Here is a 23,136-nt window from a genome sequence, read left to right as displayed (position 1 = left end):
AATCAATAAATTAAAAATACAGCATAGTACTTTTTCATCTCATTTCACCACATCTAGAACACATTCATTTTTTCGCCACCACACATCTCGATTATTTAACATGTTTTTTTTTTTTAAGTTCACTGAGCTACTGTGGAGTATAAAAACATTGTCCTGAAATACTTCGGGGACCAGCCTGTTGTTCGGTTGCTCACATTCCTGAGAAACAAACAGCTGCTTTCTGTATTCACGTTTGAAGGAGCATGACGACTCAGGCTGGCTAGCTTTTTTTCTGTGTCTGTATAATGGCATTGAAGTTTCTGATATGACTATTCAATGCAAATTTTGAGTTATTTGAGTGGCAGTTGTGTGCAATGGAATTATTCAAAAACACTTTAACTACAGTACATGATTGATTTGCCTTCCCTTCCTTTGATTGCCTGTAATTATGTGGAGAATAAACTTGAAAATGCGCTTGTCACCGGCTTGTTGCCAACTGTCATTTTTGAAAAGTAAGGAATATCTCACAGTACAAAATGAGGCGTACACACATCCTTCTTCTTCACACGATTGTATACCAGAGGGTTAAGAGGAGGATGGGTTTGGCACGTCCAGCCTTCTAAGTGAATGAAAATGATTCTCAGAGGGAGGAATAAAAGGTGGAATCTTTCTTATTCATCATTTGGCAGTGGTGGAGTGGCATTCGGCCAAGGCAACACTTCCAAAAAGTGCTAAAGCTCAAGTAAATGACTCAGCTTAATCCGCAGCTCCTATTCAGTGTACTGTCAGCTGCAGCACACATTTAACAGTCCTCGCATAACTTTGTTAGGCTACTAACCCTCATGTCTCCTTGGTTTTTCTTACACTGTACACATTGCTATGAATATGGCCAGAAATGTGCTCACCAGTGCTTTACAATAACATGCATATTAAGTAAACAATACTATCTAGAAACAGGAGAGTGAGTGATGTACTGTGAGGTGGATTTGGAAGAAAGGAAGGGAAACTGAGGTGTCCAGGATGGATAGAGACAGCAAAGTAAATGTGTGAGCAAGGCTCAAGGGAAAGTCGTGGTAGTGGTGGTCGTGGTGGTGGTGGTACAGTGCAATTACTGTCAAGAGGAAGAGACGCTCTTGCTGTGTTCCCGTAGGGGAGGGGCAGGGCCTGTCCAAGCGCGGTAGACCAGTATGAGGCCGAGGCCCAGCGCCCATGTGCGAACAGGAGACAGGAAAAAGGCCATGGGGCCGTAGGTCTCCAGGAGGAAGTAGCAGGAGTGGGCCTGCCAGGTGAGCAGGAGCAGCATGAAGACGTGAATCGCCAGAGTCCGCCAGCGGCAGCCCGGCCGCAGGAAGTGGGATCGGAAGGTGTTGCCGCGGCAACGGTGGTGGAGGCTCCAGCACAGGTAAGAGGTGAGGGGCATGTTGAAGAACAGCAGCTGGCAGAGACAAAAGTGAGTCAGTTGTAATGTGATTAGTACAGTTAAAGTGATTATTTAGATAAAGGGGTTATGCTACAGGTTAATCACAAATTAATTAAGTAGATTAGAAGGCAGTGGCTTAAAACTGGTTCTGCCTGTGACTCCACAGAGAAAGCAGTGGAACTTTTGAGCTCTAACAAACAGTGATGCTGTTTTCTTCTGGAAGTTTAAATTGTGAGATTTTATTCTCTAAATAAAAACTCAAAATAATTTAAAAAGAAAGACATAATTTAAGTAAAATAGTCAAAAATGTTTTTTCTTTCCTACTTTTTTTTAAGAAACGTTATTTTAAACCCCCAACCTTATGTCTGTAACTGTTTAACGTAAGTGTGACCTTTATATTAATTTTTATCATTTTACACTATGAACCTTTCTTAACTGTCTTACTCCATTGTTGATGGTTTATTTATTACTTGAATTTTACTACCTTAATTATTCAGACCTCATGCTCAGTATGCATCACTATGTATACACACGTTTTTGGTCAGTCTCTCTTCTGTTTTTTTATTAGTTTTTATTCTCTAAATTTCCTCTGTAATTAACTCATCATTGTAAATGAGGGGAACCATTCTACAAACCTGTTTTAATTGTTAAATTAAAAGAATAACTTGATTTAATCTTGTTACCTACAGAACTCACTCTTTGTCAGCCGGTTACAGTGGTGTTTGTTGCTCTCAAAGAGGCACGTGACACTCAGTTTGGCTCTTACTGTTCAGAATAGATTTTGAATATAATGTGCATGCAATCCAAATAGTTTGTGAATACAAACAACCATAAATGCAGCTGGAATTGCTCTGAATTTTCAGAACAGAAAATCCACATAAGGAATAGTAAAAAAAATAAATTAAGTCTTACTAGACCTGATCTAGACATTTCTCATGGTGCCTGCCTCAAGTAAGTTAAATGTTTGTAAAAATTCAGCCTAATAACTTCTACATAATAAAAAATTGACACCAATCATATCCATATATTTTCATACCTGAACAACTCCAACAACATAAGTGAGACTGCCCTCCAGAAAATGTCCATCAATGAACACCCCAAAGGCAAAGCAGGCCCCACTATGGCCATCTATCAGCTCTCCTATAAACCATGGACCTGAGTGGAGAGGAAAAAACATCACTGGAGCTTTTTATAGAGAGACACGTGCAAGATAAAACCAACCTATTTTATGACATGTATATTTCACTTCTTTGGAGAGTAGATGAGTGGAACAAGACAGGCTTTGACCCACCTAAGGCTGTGCACAGGTTGAACAGCAGCAGAGAGTAGAAGAAGGTGTCCATTGTGCTGACAAGATGGAGCGACATGCATGCTTGAGAGTACACTCCTGTAGATAACCAACAAAACAAAACTGTATTAAGGTCTAACACAGCTATACAGTTAAGTCTGCAAGTATCTGGGCAGCAACACAGTTTGACCTTTTTTACTTCTATCCACCACAGTAGATTTCAAACAATCAAGATGTGACTAAATGTAGACTTTCAGCTTTGATTTGTGGGGTTTTGAAATATGGCATTTACTATTAAGCAGTAATCTTCAAAGGCAAAGTCAATCATTTGATCTGAGCCCAAGAAAGACCTACATACAACCAGCAACTTAGGGTGGCTGCAGTAAAGGCCTGGTGAAGCATCTCCAGGTAGACGACTGAGAATCCAGTGATGCCCATGTGCTCCAGATTTGTTTGATTTTTACTGGAATTGTATTGAAGTTTTAAAATCTAGCACCAGTCCCACTCTAAATCAGCCATTGAAGACTCTGACATAGGTTAATTGCACTTAAATTACTTGTAATCAAAATTTGGCAATGACCGCTCACCTCTCCTTGAGGGTACACTTAGAAACCTGAAGGCCAGCAGTAAACCGACGTTCAGCAGCATCATAAAGATGAAGGCCACTCGGCCCAGGATGTAGTGGTCTGTGAGGAGGATGAAAGACTGCACAAAACTAAAGCTAGGAGTCAGGCCATCCTCCAGAGTAAAGTGTTGCTCATGCACCGACGACCGGCCTGCCGCGTCCTGAGGCACATACACCAAAAACACAAAAGAAAGATACAAACTATAAGTAAGCATAAGTGTATGAACACCACAGTGCACAGACAGTAGAGCCAGAGTCATAACTCAACTTGACAAACAAATTTAATCAGGACCTATTAAATATTTAAGTTCCAGACTCCATTTCAGTGTAAGGGAAAGATAAATGAATGCTGCACCAACCTCCACTTTTACTCTGATAGTGTGCAGTCCAGTGAGGTAGAGAGATGGATCCCACAGTAGAACGTAGAGAGGGCCTCCAGCAGAGTGGCATTTCCCTTGAGGTTCCCCATCAATGCTTACATGAACGGCTGTGATTGGTGCTTCTGAGAATGCTAGGATCCTATCAAGAAAAAGGAAAATTAATATGTTTTAATTCAGACCCTCTGCATCAACACTTTAAATTTAGCTCATTTTCCTCACATTTCTCTTGATTGTTGCCAAAATGTTTCTACACCTTGATTTGAGTCCACCTGTGGTAGGTTCAACTGACTGGACATGATTTGGAAAGCCACACACCTCTCTTTAATAGGCCTCACTGCTGACAGTGCATGTCAGAGCACAAACCAAGCCAGGAGTCAGAAGAACTGCTTGCAGAGCTCAGTGACAAGATTGTTGCAAGGCACAGATCTTGGGAAGGCTACAAAAGAAGTTCTACTGCACTGGAGGTTCCCAAGATCATAATTCCCAAGAGCTGGATGCCGCACCAAACTGAGAAATTTAGGGAGAAGTGCCTTATTAAGAGAGGTGACCAAGAATCTCATGGTCATTCTGACTGAGTTGAAGACATCCTGTGTAAAAAAGCACCTGAGGAACTTTCAGACTGTGAGAAACAAGATTATCTGCTCTGATGAAACCACGATTGAGCCGTTAGGCCTCAATTCTAAATGTTATGTCTGGAGTAAAACAGGCACCGCTCATCACCTGCCTAATACCATGCAAACAGTGAAACATGGTGGTGCCAGCATCATGTGGTGGGGGTGGTTTTCAGCAGCAAGGACTGGGAGACTGGTCAGGATTGAGGAGATATCCTCAAGGAAAACCTGTTCCACAGCGCTCAGAACATCAGATTGGGCCGAAGGTTCACCTTCCAACAAGACAATGGCCCAAAGCACACAGCCAAGGCAACACCGGAATGGCTTAAGGACAACTCTGTTAATGTCCCAGAGTGGACCAGCCAGTGCCATGACTTGAACCCTATTGAATACCTGAAAATGGCTGTCCACCAATGATCCCCATCCAACCTGACTCAGTTTGAGGGGGATTTACAAAGAAGACTGGAAGAAAATCCCTCAGTCTAGGTGTGCAAAGCTTTTTGTGTCATATTCAGAAAGATCTGAGGCTGTAATTGCTGTCAAAGATGCTTCAACTAAGGTCTAAGTAACGGGTCTGAATACTTTTGTCAATGTGATATTTCAGGTAAAAAAAATAAATAAAAATTTACAAACATTTTTCTGAAATTCTGTTTTCCCCTTGCCATTATGGTGTAGATTAATGAGAGAGAAAAATGAATTTTAACGACTGTAGCATCAGACTGCAACATAACAAAATGGAAAAAAATGAAGGGGGTCTGAATACTTTATATAGCCTTGTAACATGCTCAGTATATTTCAGTACCACACAGCATGCACAACACGTACAATGCAATGTTGCCATCATAATGCATTATAAAAGCTATTACTGAAAGGGCTATAATTCATCTCTATTCTTGAAATTTTACAGGTGCATAACAGGCAGTCTGCCCTTCTTTGGACATACTTATTAAGTCTGAATGTCTCCAAGCTGGAACCTGCTCTGCTGACTAGGAATGCATGCAGTGAGCCGGCTAAATGGTTAAAGTCTAATCCCTCAGTAGTTGGCACCAGAATTACTAGTTGGTTAAACTAATTGACCCTTCACTAAGCCCCACCCCCCTTGATTACTGTTGCTACATCTGTCAAACTTTCACAACAACCATGTCAAATATGGAGTTTTCAACTATTATTCTAGTATTCTGAAAAAAAGGGCAAATTTCTAGAAAAAATGTTTGAAAAAGTCAGAGAGAAGTAGACAAAATGTCTGCAATATGCTTGTGAAAGCTACAGTTACTATATAATTTGTTGATATAGTATTGAGAGCAGAGTTTGCATTAGCCAATATCTAGCCTATCTATGTTTATATGTTTGTTGACAGTTCAGGATAACAATCCTGGTCAAATGCATCTAACTATAATTTGTTTAATTAAAAAATTAAATGTAAGGTGATGTTGGGCACAGCAGTATCTGCGTAGTACAGACAGAGTACAGACCAAGCAGTTGTGCACAATATCAGAAAGATATTAGAACTGCTGTCAGTGCATCCCCAGGTCACGTGTCCCATGTGCAGAGGGTACATTCCTTGGAGCCATCCCAAGTTTGAGTGCAACTGACAGCTAAAGTTGCCAAAATTTTCAATACATCTAAACTGTTGGATACCATGTGTTTTAAAATCATACAGGGTTTGATGGTTTAATGATCAATTGAAAAACTTCAGCTCTTTAATCATACATCTAACCAAATTCTACTGAAACATAAAGACAGAGCACTGTCTAAAACATTACCAGAAATTAAGACATTATGCAGGAGATTAAATGCCTTTCTGGTAATTAAAAAAAATTGTATATTACAAAACTGGGTGCTTAGGATATCTATTTTTGACATGGTACTGAAACAAGTAGGGATGCATGACATTATCAGTAGAATATTGGTATGAGGAGATTTTAGCTTTCTGAGTGAATTATCGCAATTAGCAATTGTGGAAATTCTGCTGATAATTACAACCAATATTTGGCAGTAAAAATCTGCCAATATCAGCTGTATATATTGGCCATAAAAAATAAATTGGTGGAGTTTTAGGCTAAAACAACAGGCCTCCGTCAGCTGAAGTCTTTTTCTCTCATCATTATCATCATGGACGTTAAAATGCAGGGTTCCTGCAGATCCTTGAAAAGTCTTAAAAAATCTAAAATTGAACTTTTGAAATTTAAAACCATAATGTCTTATTTCCACTTCTGAGAGGTCTTAAAAATCAGACGATACTTTGGCTTTGGTGTACTACGAAATCTCACAACTTTTATTTTTGAATGTTTGATGTACAAAAATTGCTTTCATGCCTTAAAAGGGTCTTAAAAAGTCCTAAAGCTGCTTCTTAAAAGTGTGTAGGAACCTCTATCGATATTTGTTTATGTGTACACAGTGATGGGGGCTTGTAAATATTTTCATGAAGTTTTGCAACCACTGCTTTTAAGTGTGTTTTAAGGGCTGAATTTGTTTATTTGTTCTTCCTTGAACATTAAATTGTATGTTTTTAGGACTGATGTTTTAGGCCTGAACTACATTTAAATATCATTATCTGCTAAAATTAATTTGAATATCTAGATATTGAGTATCGCCAAAAATCCAATATCATGCATCCCTAGTAACAAGTATACACGCATGTTTGATTTTTACAAGAATCACACCTAATTTCAAGATCTTATATCAGCACATCTCCACCCTTTACAAAAGCTGCATGCCTTCCCCAACTCTCTCCTTCCATAATGTTTCTACTGTCCTATCAATAGTTTTTATTCTAAAAACTACAGATGCCAATTCAAGAAAACAGTCTGATATGGTTGAAACAAGTGATAACAGGAAACAGTACGCTTATCTTATTTAAAATGCTTAGTAATGTCTTGTCACAAATCCTTAAATACATGAATAATAAACCCCAGTATTGTTATAAAAATAGCCCGGGCAGATGCTCTGCAAAATGTTGCATGCAGGACATCAGGTAACCTTGTGCTGTGGAAGCATGTGCAGCAGAGCCACAGAAGGCCTTAGGGATCAACAAACACTGAACAGGCACCTGATGTGTGTCGACCTCCGTATTCGACCCAGCGGCTCCACTCCGGGGTGCAGGTACTGGGCGTCCTTGGGGTTGGTGATGAGGACTGCGGGCCACTGCTCGAACTTAAGGTCAGAGAAACTCAGCAGGTCGTGGTCGAAGGCCAGAACCCTGTACCTGTGGACAGGTGTTTTGGATGAGTTTACAGCAGAAGTTAAAGTTAAGACTTTCTAGGACCTCTTCATAATACAGAGAATCTAACACAACAGCATGATATGGCTTAGAATTATTCACTGTAACATGATAGTTCAACCAGGGGGCATAAGCAGCATAATTTTAAACAGTTAATTCATTCAGTTCAGCTAAGACTGACCCTTCTCATTATGAGTCATTGAGCCTTCTAGCCACTGCAGGCAACAGTAATGACAGCATTTTTATTAGTTTAATGGGAATGAGTCAAAAAAGGACTAAACAGCCTTCTGCAAGCATTAATTACAACCATTCACTCTTCCAGTGTACAGGCTTGTAATGGCTACCAACAGCCTGTTGTGGAAAACAAATGCATAGACTGTGATGTAGATTCAATCAGTGGATTCTTCCATACCTGCGATTATCCATCCAGTCACCCAGCTCCAGCTCCAGGGTGCCTTGGGGATGTCGGCTGTGGAGGACAGGCATCAGGCCGCCCAGCGTATGCAGGTGGCCACACAAATACGCGACTGCAGATCTGAAAAAAAAAAAAAAAGAAAAAAAAAAAAAGAGAAAACAAGTTTTCAAACTCTAATATAGTATTTTAATCTATAAGAAAAACTGTTTTCTTTACTCCAAGATCATCAGAAGAAGTAAATCTTTCAGGAGAAATGAGCAATGGAGGAAACATGATGGTAAAGTACAGTACATTTATACAAACTTAGACTTAAAAAAAAACAGGTTTTTCTTACCTCATCACCTCCCGAACTCCTGGAGAAGGGGAGACAACGGTGGAGGTGGTGTAGTGGCCAAACCAGATTGACTGGTTGCTTTTCAGACTCTCAGCTCTGAACGTGTCCAGCAAGTCCATTTGAGTCTGTCATATGGTCAGAAAAAACTCAGCAGTAACTACAAGGTCTGTGCATTACATTCAGCATTAAACTAGAAGCATAATTCATCCTGGTGACAGAAAAAAGCTGCTGAACCACCAATTCTCTACCAGCTGATGTGAGAGTAACTAGATGTCTGAGCTGAAACTGACAGTTTTATGTGTAAGATTGTCCACCTACTGGTTATTTTTTGTTTCTGTTTGCAATCTGATGGTATCTCCTCAGAAAAAAAAAACAAGTTGAAAAAATAGGCTGTTTAAAGATCATTAAAAAGTAAAGCCCCATATCTAACAGGCTGTAGTATAGGTCATAAGCTGTGCTCCTCCATATTAACAGATGGGACACCGGTTAAACTCTAAAATTAAAATGCATGATTTATTGTTTCCAAAAAAAAACAGCTTCTGTTGTTCAAATCAATTCTTACCATAAGGAATGAGGGGTTATTTTTATAGGAGTTTGTTTTTGTAGGAGATGAAAATATTTTCAGGCCCCCTCTACCCCTCACTGTACACATCAACATGTACAAATATGTAAACATACAAAAAGCACACTGTCAGTCATGATTTTTGCTAACAAATTAAGATTTTTTTAAAGCATTTACTGCAAAATGAAACCTCAATATTTTGAAAGAACAACCAATGCTTTACACAGAGTTTTAAAATCTGACTCTCTAAAGACGAACAATTCCCTGAGAACAAAAACTTATTCAAAATTTTTTCAGATTTATACTCCAAGCCCTGCAATCATGCTGTTTTGTTTTGTGCTACAGATGTTCTCGAGTCTTGGGAGCAGCTGTGGGATTGACACTCAGTTCATTTTCAGTGTCAACTTTGATCTGTATTTTGTCTTTATTGAGGCCATAGTGGAAAAACCTATCTCAAACAGGTAGGATGTTGCAAAAGGGAGGAGTGTGGCCAAGGATCTCATGCCAAGCAGTTGGTACTCCTTTTCCACTCCAATCCAAAATGTACATGTCTAGGACTTGAAGTGCAACTGCATCTTTGAATCTGAGAGGGCTTCAATGAGCCGCTCCTCGTCTGCAGTGCTAAAGTCATGGCCCATTTCTGGAACCACTGCACTAACCTAAGGGTCATTTATATTCAATATCCCTTAGATTTTTCCTCAAACTAACAAAAGAATCGGTTCTTCTGTGGACTATACATTTGGTAATGGCTGAATCAGACTACACAGTGGCATGCAGGATGGCATCATGTCAGATAAAGGAACAAAAAGCTGTTCCTGTCTTGGCTAACAGACTGGCCACACAAGTGTAATCCTGACCAATCATTTTACAGTGTCATCACGACTGTCTTTGTGACTGTGCGTGAGTTCACAGATCATTGGGACCGCTGATCAGAGTGTCAATCATAGCCGCAGCAGAAGCGCTCTGTGTGATGCTAGCAGTCTTTTGCTTCGTTAGAATTTTTAAATAAAGAAACAACAGTGGACTCATCCCTACATATCAAGAAAACAAAAATATGGGCTGGCAACTAGGGCAGGGCAATTAATTGAATTTTAGATTAAATCGCAATATTACACACTGCAATTTTCAAATCGCACAAGATGCAATATTTCACTGACTTGAAATGTATGTCAAGTTTAATAAATGTTCTGCAGCAGAGATGCTACACTACATACCACGCAACACTTTGCAAAATTCCTGCTTTCCCTCTTTTGTATATGTTTGTCTGATTCAAAATGAGAAAGACATAAAATAATTATTACCGCCAATACGATGGTGATTCAAAATGATCACAATTAAATTGTTTGTCTTTGTTTAATCAACCAAATATTGTGCATAATATAAAATACAATGATTTATATCTTGTATGTCTAGAAATACACAAGAGGAGGAACTTGAAATGTAATCGTACTTTAAATCGCAATCGTAATATTGGGGAAAAATACTGCAGTAAGATTATTTTCTCAAACCGTTCAGCCCTACTGGCAACCCCTTTCATTGGTGAGCACCAGGATCATCGATCGTGCCACACCACATGTAGTCCAATTCAACCTTAAGTGAAACATGTGTTTTGGTCAGTGGAAGAGGCAGGATGGAATTCTTCAGTGAGTCTTTGGTGCAATAGCTCCCTTCACTTAATCATCACCAGCACATAATAATAAAATTGTTGTACAAGGGGAGGAGACATTAGTCTATCTCTATTCAAGTCAAAACACTTAAATCTCCCCTTATTTTTATCTGATCCAAAGCAATAAGAACCACTCTTCGCCTGTATGCATTCTCCAGTTCTCCAGTTTGTGAATTTTATATTCTGTAAAGTGGAGTGTAAACAGATCTACCTGGTTTAGTATCCCAAAGAAATTGTACGGCCTCTTAGGTCCTGGCGTCAGCGTGGCATCCGCACAGACAAAGGAGTAGTTGCCAAAAGGGGTTTTGTGAACATAGTGGAAAGAGCCAACTTTCTGATTGGCTGAGTATTTCCTTGAAGAGATTGAAGAAAAAAAAAAAGAGTCAGCGTGAGCGATGCGATGCTGTGGTCTGGGACGGAGCCAGCAGCTCTACTCCTAATACAGTCATCAGATAATTTAATGTATTCTAATTAAATAAATAAATCAGGCTCGAGCAGGAGACAGACTTTGTCTCGCTGAGGATGACCGCAGCATTAGAAATATTAAGAAGATGAAAGATCAATCAGCATTAACGGAAGCAACGATGTCACATTAAACACAATTTGTGTCAAAAGATAAGAGGAGAGTAGGTCTGTTCATGCAGCTTCTATTTTGGTGCTCAGGAAGCTAAGACAGCTTGGATTATTGTCAATAAATAGGTCTGCAGCTGCTCAGGTTTCAGAGGCATTGAAGTTACTACGTGCTCTGATCAGCTTCACTCTCAGCCTGCTGCTTTAACACATAAAGGAGGGGACTGGGAGTAAATCAGACATTTATTGTGGCATTGCTGTTTTTATACTGACCGGTAATAGTTGTTGGTGCTGTCCAGTGACATAATATTGAAGGCATCTGTCAAAGAAATGAAATTAAAGATTTAAAACTTTAAAAGAGGGTGTTGACAAGAGGATAGATCACTGTTAAGGCCAGAATACCCCTTGAATATATATTAATACTTAATCCAGAAATCAGTTTTTCTCATAAAACATGAAAATATTAAAGAAAATCAGCTGTTATCAAAGCATCAATCACAGGATGAAGTTAGAACCTGAAATCAATAACAGCAGAATAGCTGTCAGACAAACTTCAGATGTAATAACGAACTGTCTTTTATCTTACAGCTGTAAATATCTTGTTTCACATTTAATAGCTCTGGCTCCGATAACAGAGGAGAAAGCAGCATTAAAGAGGAGGGGCAGGATGACTTCCTGTGTGATGCTAAAATGTGCTACAGTTAATGGGTTCCTCAGAAATCTTAATAGTGTACTGTGGGATGTGTTCGATTCAAGCAGTGGATTTGGAGAGAACATTAAGATAACAAAATGCTGTGGTTCATTACCATGATTTCCACGGATGTCTATCCACCTCGTGCGCTCCATTACGCGGGATCTCTTCAGGACATTGTGGTAGGCCTGCCACTCCACCTCATGCTGCAAGGAGCCCACCTTACTCTCTGTTTTGGCATCTGTCAGATCTCCTGAGGAGGGGAAACAAAGACAAAAGCACTATGTGTGACTTACATGAGGACCACACCTATGATGCCTTGTTATCACTCAGAGACTTCTTAGGGAAGCTTAAACATGTTAAAGGTGGGAGGTTATTGTACCTGTTGCAAGTACCAGAGCAGGTTTGATCACTTCAATTGTGTCAGTGCAGAACTTTTCAAAATCAGGAATGCGTCTAGGGTCATGAAACCGGCTTATGTGAATGTCAGACACCTTGAATGGGACATAAAAACAGTAATCAGGGATAAAACGTACCATAAAAGGCTCTGTTAGAGCTTCATTCATTCACAAAGCATTATCAGAGCTGTAGAACACAAAATGGGCATAGTCTAACTACAACTTACTGTGCTGCTGATTCTGGACCATTTTTTTTACCTGACAATGACACACTTCTGTGGTCAGTGACCTCATTCTGTCAATCATTCAGAGAGAGTTTAGTGGGTGAACTACCATAGCTAGCCTCAGTTAACAACACTGCAAAGCCGGGGTCATCCCAGCACTTTTAAATGTATAAAAATGAAATGGAAATACTCGTTGAATCTTGTCAGAACTATTCTATTTGTAGCAATAGGCTTGCAAGACAAAACAAAGCTAGCTAGCGGTCCGGTATAAATAAAGCACACCTGTATAAACCAGAATATATTGCTCAACTCGCCGCCGGGAAATGGTGGAGAGCTCCCTTTAGACCCATCTCCATCACCGACAGCGGGTCGCTGAACGCTTCGTTTAGGGTGCCAAGCCGTGTCATAGCTGTCCAGCACCCAGGAGGTGATGCACGCCAGGGCCAGTCCGAGGATAACCAGCACACCGAACAGCTTCAGCATCCTCCTGTAGTGGCGAGAGAGGGGGCTAGCTGCCGCCGTCTGTCCCGGACAGAAAAAAGCTAGCTACTGGTGGAAATAGCTAAGGGAGCACGAATCACACTAACATTAACTACAGGTAGAGTGAACCATTTAGCTACATGGCTAGGATCTACGACTCAGACCATGTCTGTCGTTGCCATCGTGGCCCCAGAAGATGCATTGATGTGCGGGTTTCATTCACGGCTCCGTTCAGCAGCCTTCAGAGGCGGAGGAGGTAGCTCAGTAGGTTAGCTAGCAGCTAGCTACCCACCAGCTACCAACACGGCACACTGACCGGTTGGATCGGGAAACGTCACAAGCAGATGTGCGTGCGGAAAGAGCACCCACTCTGACATGTTTTCCGGGTACCGCAATCAGAGGTTATCCTACCGCACCTTCTATCGCGAGATTTTCCGACAATAACAGTCCAATGGATGAGTTATGGCTTACTTTTTTTTTTTTTTAAACGGGGGGATTTCGATTAACTTTCTTTAACTGATTTTAAATCAGTTAAATAAATATTGTATTATTTATTTATATGTTTTTTCGTTAAAAACTTAAAGAAATATGTTGTGAAGAAGTTCATTAACCGTATATATTTAAAATATATATTCTTTTATATTTCGAAGTAGAAAGCACATGCGTTTTATATGTAGGGCCTATATATCTTTTTTATTATTTAACCTTTATCTAACCAGGAGTATTCCCATTGAGATACACATATTTCTTTTACAAGGAGTCCTGGCCAAGACAGCAGCATAAGTTTCACACATATGACATTAAACAGGACAGTGCCAGACCTTTAAAAAAAAAAAAAGAAAAAAAAAAAAAACACGGCCACTTGCACTTGTGCAGGATGAATCAGCAAAGAGATACAATATTCTACTGCATCCACAGGGGCTACCAGAATCAAAACAACATTCCTCACAGGAGCTTTTTTTAAATAGGGGGACCTTATACTACAAGTTATTTTCTTTGTTATGCATATGAGCAACCCTTAAATAGTAAGGGAGAGGCTGAAATTAAAATAAACTATGTTCTCAGATATTTACATCAGTCCATATCTGAGATGCACCTCCAATGACGCTCTTAACATCAAGGAACCACCAAGAGAACTCCCAATCACTCTTAACGTCAAGGAAACCCTCAGGTAAGTGCATACCACCTATTGGCACAATGGACGGCTTAACATCATGTCCCATGTTTCATGATTCTTTTTAGCTGGAATATAACATTTGGTAGTTGGTAGTCAACAGCTTCTTCATAAAAATCCACAAAAAAGAATTTTGGGGCCCAAGAAAAACCATAGCACGGGGTCATCCACATCATTATTCTCCCCCTTTCTGCCAAAACATCTAAACTATATTTTTAATATAGCTCAAAATAGTTTAAATAGTTTTAGTGAGTTTTTAAATCTGTTTTCTTAATGTATTTTCATATAGCACTTTGTGCACACCCCATTGCACTTTTGTCAGCCCATTTTAAACCACATTTTGCATTTTTATTTGTTTTATATAAGGTTATGGTTAAATTCTAGTAGCATTTCTATCTAGTATTTTGCAATTATCGGCAGTCTGACTGTTGTGCTACTGTAACAAAGCCATTTTCTGCAAATTATTAATAAAGTATCTATCTACTGAAACATGTACAGCGTTAACACTATAAAATACTTCCAAATCTTGTTTGTATCAACAAATTTTTTTCTCCGTAAAGAGACTTTATTGTTTATTACTTTATTGTCCATTTTACTGTCATTTGTTGTCCCCTGAGTTTTCTATTCAGGTATTTGTCAAAGTAATGATGGACCTCAATCTTCTACTTGCTGAGATGCTTGTTATTGTTCATTACAGGTATTCTGATAGCATTGTAGTGTATATGAATTTAATGATAACAGGATTAAAACAGAGCTTAAGTTCTTATGGGGCCTCCAAGCAGTTGCCAACCTTTTCCTAAAGGTAAAGTCTGCCTCTGTTTTTTTTTTTTTTTTGGTAAACAACTGGTTTTCCACAAGGTTACTTCAAAAGCAGAGTCAGGTTATTTATACAAACATATTTGGCCATCAAGCCAAGTTAAAGTTGACAAATCACCTGAACTTTTAAGGGGAAATTTTAGACCTATTGCATATATGCAACAAATATGATCTAAAAAACTATGCAATGTATGCATCCTTCAAGTATAGGAAATATTCTTATTCTAGCTTTTTAAAATAATTTTTAGAGATAGGATTAGGATAGGGGGCATTGTCAGCAAATGAATAGGTTTATGTCAGTAAGCACTGTGCAAGAATCATGCTGGTCTTCATTCTTTTTTTGTGTGTGTTGTTTTTAGGTTGGCAGTTGCTGAAATACATACAAATAAATACAAAATGTGTTTTAAGGTCAACAAATCAATTCCATGAAAATGTCTATATACAATGTAACTGATTTAAGAAAGTGCTTCAAAGATATATATTGTTAATTTAATTACCATGTGAATTACCAAGCAGTCATAGGCATGTAGAATGGTTTTTTAAAATTATTATTAATAAAGTTTGTCTGGGGTGACTTAGGATATTTAAACATTTTAAAGGGTGCTTTGACAGAAAAAGAGCTCAGAAACACTGCAATTGAATATACTGTTATAAACAAATGTCCTCTGTGTTGTTGAGGCCATCTTTTATGGCCCGAATGTGATTGAATTTTGGGGTTAAACATTGTACTGACTTCAGTGGTGAAAACTTACAGTAGTATTACATTCATGATGTCTTGATCTTAAAATATGAGTCATTCCTGTAGTCCTAAATATACTTTCTAAGTATACGTAGTAAATTCACCTGACATTTTAAACATTGTGTTTTTTTAGCTCTGCCTTTTAAAGAAATGGGCTACTCAGGAACCCCTCAATTCATTTGGGACCCAGTGTAGTCATTACCACTTTTTCCAACCATGAAGCCCATGAAATAAGCTTATTTAAATGTTCTCCATTCATTATTATTGCTTTAAATTAAAAGTAAGCATTGTACATTTATTGTTTAATTTGTTTATCCCAAAGTAAGATGAACATTGCCATTAAAACCTTTTTGGCTTTAAACCTACCACTTTAAACAATACCAACAAATTTTAAAACTGTAAAAAAAAGTTGTTAACCTCAATGTTTTTAAGGTTTTAGTAAGAGCTTTAAATATAAAGAGAAGGCGAATAAGCAGTTAAGTTTTTTTTTAATTTGTTTATTTATCTACATATTTATTTATTTTTTTGTTTAAAGTGTGTGTTTTTGTTTTAAATTGAACAGGGAATAGACACTGCAAAATGAAAAAAAAATGCTGTCTTTATGCTCAGTCACGTCGGCCATTTTTGGTCGACTGTCCTCCTCTAGCGGTCTTTGGGGGAAGATTTTTTCCGGTGGCCGCGTTCCAAACTATTTAGATTAACACATCGTACAAGATTGACGGTATTTTGTGTTTTTTAGTGTAATTCGAAAGCGAATTTATTTAAAATTTTCTTCATATTTAATGTATGTCGAATAATGAGACCAATACCATTCAAATAAAAGTAGAATCTGCTAAATATGCAGTGCGCGCGTTGAGCGTTGGCCCGCGAACGAGCTTTAAAGACCCTGGCGCGCGCTCCCGAGCTGTTGCGAGGGGTGATCGAATCGGGAGCGCGCGCGCAGGAAGGCTGGTGATCATCACAGAGTCGTCACGTCACGGATCTGCAGCGACCGACAGAGATGCTGAGGTGACAGGCAGAAGGAGAAAAGGGACGAGCACATTCAGACATATTTCACCCCGGCACGTTTATTTTTATTTTAACCGCCGACACGACAGCCTCCGTCTTTTCCTATGGACGGTTCGCTCGCTATGGGATTCCGCTTAATGTCGCCTCCACCGACGCCTCCAAACGTAGAGGATTTTTTGTAACCACACCCGGCTCTTCTTTGGATCAAGGATTGGCTCTAAAGACCCGAGGTAAGCATCCAAAATCCGGAGGCCGTGCTATGCCTTCGCTCTCTTTTATTTTCGCTCAGCATCTATGACAGAAACAGGCCATTTCCCCCGCTTGCTGCTGCATGCATTGACTTCGTTATCCAGCATGTTGTCACAGCATAACCATCCACACGCTCGGCAGGATGAGGTTGCGTGGCCTGTGGTTGTGGACAGCCAGTGTGCGTGGACGCGCCTGAGTAAATCTGCTGTGGCAACCAACTCGCTATGCAACAGCTCTCCACAGCAAAACCAGCCACTCTGCTGCGGGGAGGATTCATGTTTTTACCGTGCAGGCTAGCGTGACCGCTAGCTTGGAAAATGTATGGCATTGCTGCAGCTCATTGTACACAACTTCACTGAGGCAACCTGCTGGCAGTGTTTAATAAATAACTCTTTACACGGAGCATTTGAGGCACTGTTTGTGTAAACCAAGCTATCTTGGCAATGGTCATAATGATGCATACATTGCTATTTTCTTCTGTTTAGTTGCATGCTGATTGTAGTTTTTAAGTAGGAGAGCTGTCAGATCTTTAAACCTCCTCAGTCCAGCCCTATACTCATTAATTGATACATATAAATATAGTTAAAAATAAAGCTCATGTGAGAAGGCTATAGAAACGGACTAAAATTAATGCCAATTCTTCTATAAGGCCAACAGGAGCAAATCAGACAATCAGCTGCAACACTAATGTATTCCATACAATTTTTTAAAATTATTATTTTAATGATGCTTGTTACCACTGTTGAGGGGTAGGTGTCGGACCAAGTGAGTTACAGCTTTTATTGACATTTTCCTCCAAAACTATTCACAATGAGTGATACAGATGACTGAGGAAAGACAGCAGGAGGAGATTTTTTATTAGAAAATATCACACTGAATTAGATTAGTTCTGTTTTTAATAGGAAGCATCAAAGCAACATAACCTTAAAGTTTAAGACAGAAGCTTTAATTGTAAGGGGGGAAGGGAATTTCATTAGAGACAATGTGCTTTGGACATAGACATACAAAAATAAAGCTAGTATAAAAACAAATTATACCAGGCTTTTTTAAATGTTCAAGCTGAATAAGAAATATTTAAAATCAATAAATCAAAATTTATTGGTATAGCACCTTTAAGACAAATGTCATTGCATTTCCAAAAGCTTTACAGTAGAACAGAAAAGTGATTGACAAATGCAAAAAATGGATAAAAAGATGAATACATGGCAGTGTGAATTTGAGCTTAATTAAAGCTAAATCAAACAGGTGGATCTTAGGCATGGACTTAATGTTTTCAGTTCTAGTATTTTAAGGTAACCTGTTCCATAGTCTCGGTGTGGCCAGCACAAACATTGGGGGTTTGAGGCTTGGACCTTGGAACATCTAAAAGCATCTGATGTGTTGACTGCAGAGCTCTGACCAATACATGTTGTTGCAATAACTCAGACAGGTGGGGAGCTAACTCGTGCAATGTTTTATAAACTAGTTAAAGAATCTTCAACTGGATCCTGAAGCTGACAGGAAGCCAGTGGAGAGACACTAAAATTGGTGCGATATGATCAGTTTGCAGCTGCATTTTAGACCAGCTGTAGATGACAAAGCAAAGTCTGATCAATGCAAATGTACAATGAAGTATGAAAGTATAAGTGAAAAGTTATAAATATGTGAATAGAGGTCCTGTCATAACTAACCAGGACTTCAGAACGACCAAAGACAAAAATTTCAGTTTTCTTTTAGATTTAGCTCCATCCAGGATTTAACATCTACAAGACAGTCTAGCAGAGCATGGAGGAATACTGGCCAAAATGTACTGAAAAAGTCCGCCCTGTGAGATATGATTGGAACCACTTTAGGCCAGTACCTCCTATTCCAACACATGCCTCAAGACGTGATAGAAGAGTCTGGTGGTCAACCATATCAAAGGCAGCAGACTACAACAGAACTATAAAAACAAAACTGGAAAATAATATGTTTTAGGGATGCAGATTATTAGTGGCATGATATCAGTATCTGCTGATAATAGCTTAAGAAGTGTGTTATTGGTATCTGTAGCGATAAAAATTTCTGGTAGTATATACAGCACATATTTTGCCTATAACATTTAGCCTATGACAGCTGTAAGTATTTGGCCATACAATAAAAGCTAGCAGAGTTTCAGGCTGGACCAACAGACCAAGATCAGCTGAAGTCTGTTTCTTTAGTCACTACACTTAAAAGTGTGTTTTAAGGTCTAAAATTTTAGGTCTGATCTTCATTGAAGTATTGGGACTGAAAAAAACTAGTTTTTGAATATCAGATACCGACAAAAATCCAGTATTGTGCATCCCAACTGTTTTTATAGAGTAAGTTTTAAAAAAGAACACAAATGACACATCATCATTATTAAAGATACAGTGCTGACTCATTTAAACTCCTTACATTACAAGTCAGATATTGGAAACAAGCACAGTATGACTGGCTGCTTGGCACACCTTTGTGTTGCAAATATGTCCCCTCTAAAGTAACTGAATCATCCTGAACTGAAGAGTGGAGGGGACTGCTCACAGTGGCCCCTGCTGCTTGTGAGGGCTTTAACTTCCTCAAGTCTCTCTGACTTGCTACAGAGCTAAGTTACTCCCCAGTTAGACAAAAAGTTAGTGGAAGTTTGATTTTAGACAACCAGAATGAACCAGAATCAGGATAATAATTTAATGATCCCACATGAAAATCATGTGGTTAGGGTCTCTTACGTTAAGAGGGAAAGAGAGATTAGTAGCAGAGTAAGTTATTAAAAAGACATAAAACACAATGAATAACGGACTCAAGTGAGCTTAAGTTGAAATAAAAGTAGATATAAAGAAATATAACGTGCTTTGTTACATTTATAAAACATGAATGGTGGTGGCATAGTGGATAGTTAATACTAGGGCTGTAAAGATTTATCACATTAATTTACAATTAACTACAATGCACAGTTTTTGCATTTAAGTTGCAGTTAATAGCATGATTTTATTTTTTTCTTTCTGCAGTCCTTAGTTAAGCTGCTGCACCCTCTCTCTGCAGCCCCAGTGATGCAAAATAAGCCCACCACTGCTCCTTAATGTCTCATTTCACCAGAAAAACTCAAGTCATCTGCACCCAATGATGTCAGTTTTTTTCACTGTTACTGTCCCTTTTTTTTCTTTTCAATCCAGATCGTTTCTTCTTCTTTGGTTAAGTTTATACCATATTTTCATTGTATCTATAAAATAGGGCTTCCAAACAGAAAGTCAGTGGCCCTGAGGTAAGACAGTAGATAAATTCAAAATGACTCAGTAACAGTTTTAAATGCAAAATGAGGGAGTGTTCAAATGCAACAAATAAGAGTGCGGTTAATCATGATTAACTACAGAAATCCTGAGATTGATCGCGATTATCATTTTTAATCTTTAATACATCTGGTTAATACTCTTTGCACTAGGGATGCATAGATGTATCAGTTTAACATTAGTATCTGTCGACTAGGGCTGCAACAAACGATGGTTTCAATAATTGATGAATCGGATGATTATTTTCTCTATTCATCAATGAATCGGATGTGAGGTTTTTTCCTGCAGGGGGGATCCCTTAATAATTTAACATGGATATTCCAAAGCTGTCAAAATTGTCTATATCCTTAAAATTAAAAGAAAACATTTTTTTGAGTTCTGTTAAATTAAATAACTTGAACATGCCACGGAATAAACACAAAAAAATAAAAAATGAAAATGATATTTTTTTTTGTTATTACTTTGCCTTCCTCCTAACAAACATACATAAATGCTTTCGGATCATAATAATGACAACAGCCTGGGAATATGATCTGAATGAAAGACTCCTATAGTGGGATTCTGCTTTTATTTCATCCTCTTGCATTTATTTCATCCCAGAGGAGCCACAGGTAAGCCTCAGCCTGTACAAATTATTGATATTATGATAATTTATAAACAGTTTTCACTCACTTATTCAACAAGCTAACGTTAGTTCGCTGATGCTTGTTGTCAGACCGACCCACACTCACGGACACACATAAACTATCTCTGTCACACATACACAGGCACACACACCCAGCAGCTCCTCTCGCCCTGTGGCTGCAATTCACGCTTTTCCTTCCTCTCTCCTGTTTTAGCGGACATTTAGAACACAAAGTGAGGCAAATATCATGGATTACATGAACGCCTGACAGTCCACCGCTGTTGTTTTTATCCAGTCTCGTACGGTAACAGAAACGAAACTAGGCCGGAGATTTACGAACACGAGCTATTTTTAGATCGCTAGTGTCTCATCTCCGTCATGAGACACGGTTAATGATGAGTATATCTACTTTATTTTCCCACTAATCATCAGATTATAATCACAGTAAACTAGACTAAACCAAGCAAAAGTCAAGTTTATCAGCTATCTGTGTATGATGTAAACAGCTCCACGCCACACCAAGTGACCCCATAATCGTCCGACACAACGAATCGATACATAAATTCGTTGCCAACACTTCCAATTATCGATTTTTATCGATCTGTTGTTGCAGCCCTACTGTCTATGTTGACAAACATCAGCCTAGTATTGGGAGGAATTATTTTTTAATGCTGTTAAACCTTCCCAAAATTTACCACAGTGTTACAAGCAGGTGTTTTAAAGCCATGTTATACAGGTCAACCAACCATTTGCAGGCGTGCCTTTACTCTTGTTACATTCACTCCTTTAAAAAATGTTTCAAGTCTAAAAAGAAACAATGTTTGTGCATTAAAAGTGATTTAAAGCTACAGCATTGTTTTCACACTTCACAGATAAGCTGACTTACATCAGGACAGAATCCTTTTTTCATCTCTTTTTGTGTAATAGGCATATGTGCTCTCTTTCCCCTACTTTAGTGGGAATTTGTGAAATAATTATCCAAAACTCTGATCAGACAGAATTAAGTCATGTGAAGAATGTTTCCTCCACAAATATTATTTCTTTTCATGATGCACATTAATGGCGAGGTCAGCGAGTTCACTGTTGCCTATGGGACACTTTAAAACTTTAAAAAGTTACAGACTACTTTATAAAATAGACAAGTGCTGATTTACTTTCTCTTCCATAAAAAGGGTTAACATTTAGAAAAATGTTCAAAGGTTTTAATGGTGCCTATGGTTTTGATGGAAGCTTGTAACTTTGTTTTCAAAGTGCTCTATAAATAAAGATTATTATCAGGAGTACAAATTATCAGCATAGCATATTATTAAAGCTGATATTTGTCAACGCTAAAAGATAAAATAATCAAAAAGTGTGTTACTTTGACTCCTGTGCAAGGTATCTTCCCCTCTGGCTTTATTTTCCATCTCCACAGTCTCAGCAAACACCTACATACAACACAGTCTGGCTAAATGTCACATGAGTAGCAGCCAATCAACACTGAGGCCTGGGTGCTACTGACACAGTAAGCATATGGAGCTTCCTCTTTTCCTGCTGCTACTGTGTCGCTCTGCTCTCTTTCTCATGCTGATAGAGCCAGGGCTAAATTGTTCATTCTACTTCATTTTTTGATCATGCAAAAGTACATGTTTTACATCATAATAAATGCATATTAGTTCCAAATATTTATCTGTCTCATGAACTTCTTTGTATGAGCCCTTAAAAACCATTATCAGTCGATCCCTAGTTATCATTATGTTTATGCACGAGTATAAATGGGTAAGTCCTTTGATTCCCGGACCCTTATTTGACAAATTAGCCTGACATCATAACATGGCTATTTTTTAAATACTGTCATATACTGTATTACCATTGATTAACAAGTGCCGTGAAGAGAATCAGCCCCAGTATCATTTGTGTTTTACTAGTTCAATATTTAAGTATAAAACTGTGATGCCGTGACAGCTCTATTGTACACTTATTAAACTCAATGTACAGGTGATGCATATTTAATGGCATAAGTGCTTGTGTAATGGTAGTATATGGCACAGTTAAATAATGTAGCAACAAAGAAAGAATTGTGTATTAAAAAATTATGAATGGATCTTTCATATGCATGCAAAGATGGTGTTAATTTCCAACATCTCCAGAATTTAGCTTTAAAGTGTTGGAGCAGGAATCCTCTCATTGAAGTCTCTCTCTGTTTTAAGTAGCTGCAAACTTGCAGCTTCCAGCAGACCAAAAGGGCAGAGGCGACGACGAGCTGCAGTCAGCACATGAAAAAGGCACTGCACCATAGTCGCTATGGAGACGATGTTGCTGGGGTCAGAAAAGCATGATTCACAAGAAGACAGGAGCCGCTTGGTCATAAATTTGTTTTAATTTCTTTGGTCCAAGGTCTGCAGCTACTCCTTGGC

The 23,136-nt window shown here is 38.7% G+C and overlaps 2 protein-coding genes across 3 annotated transcripts in view; one reads left to right on the top strand and one right to left on the bottom strand.

Annotated features, from left to right (window-relative positions):
• Positions 1 to 94: 94 nt before the first annotated feature.
• On the bottom strand, positions 95 to 13,206 carry tmem62 (transmembrane protein 62). Its single transcript, XM_041812307.1, has 13 exons — positions 12,666 to 13,206; positions 12,144 to 12,255; positions 11,877 to 12,014; positions 11,344 to 11,389; positions 10,712 to 10,853; positions 8,273 to 8,397; positions 7,936 to 8,058; positions 7,353 to 7,508; positions 3,672 to 3,831; positions 3,275 to 3,473; positions 2,691 to 2,786; positions 2,436 to 2,554; positions 95 to 1,414 (listed from the first exon to the last, which is right to left on the bottom strand). The coding sequence occupies exons 1-13, from the start codon at positions 12,864 to 12,866 to the stop codon at positions 1,094 to 1,096; spliced, it is 1,938 nt and encodes a 645-aa protein (XP_041668241.1). The 5' UTR covers positions 12,867 to 13,206; the 3' UTR covers positions 95 to 1,093.
• Positions 13,207 to 16,557: 3,351 nt separating this feature from the next.
• The window catches only part of ttbk2a (tau tubulin kinase 2a), a 32,779-nt gene continuing 26,200 nt past the window's right edge, over positions 16,558 to 23,136 (top strand). For both annotated transcript variants that reach the window (XM_041813510.1, XM_041813509.1), the window contains exon 1: positions 16,558 to 16,830. The gene's annotated coding sequence lies outside the window, so the exon portion shown is untranslated. The remainder of the gene's footprint in view (positions 16,831 to 23,136) is intronic.

The sequence above is a fragment of the Cheilinus undulatus genome, linkage group 18 (assembly GCF_018320785.1).
Source record: "Cheilinus undulatus linkage group 18, ASM1832078v1, whole genome shotgun sequence".
NCBI lineage: Eukaryota > Metazoa > Chordata > Actinopteri > Labriformes > Labridae > Cheilinus > Cheilinus undulatus.
Note: the sequence above shows the minus strand (reverse complement) of the source record. Positions and strands in the feature narration are given on the sequence as shown.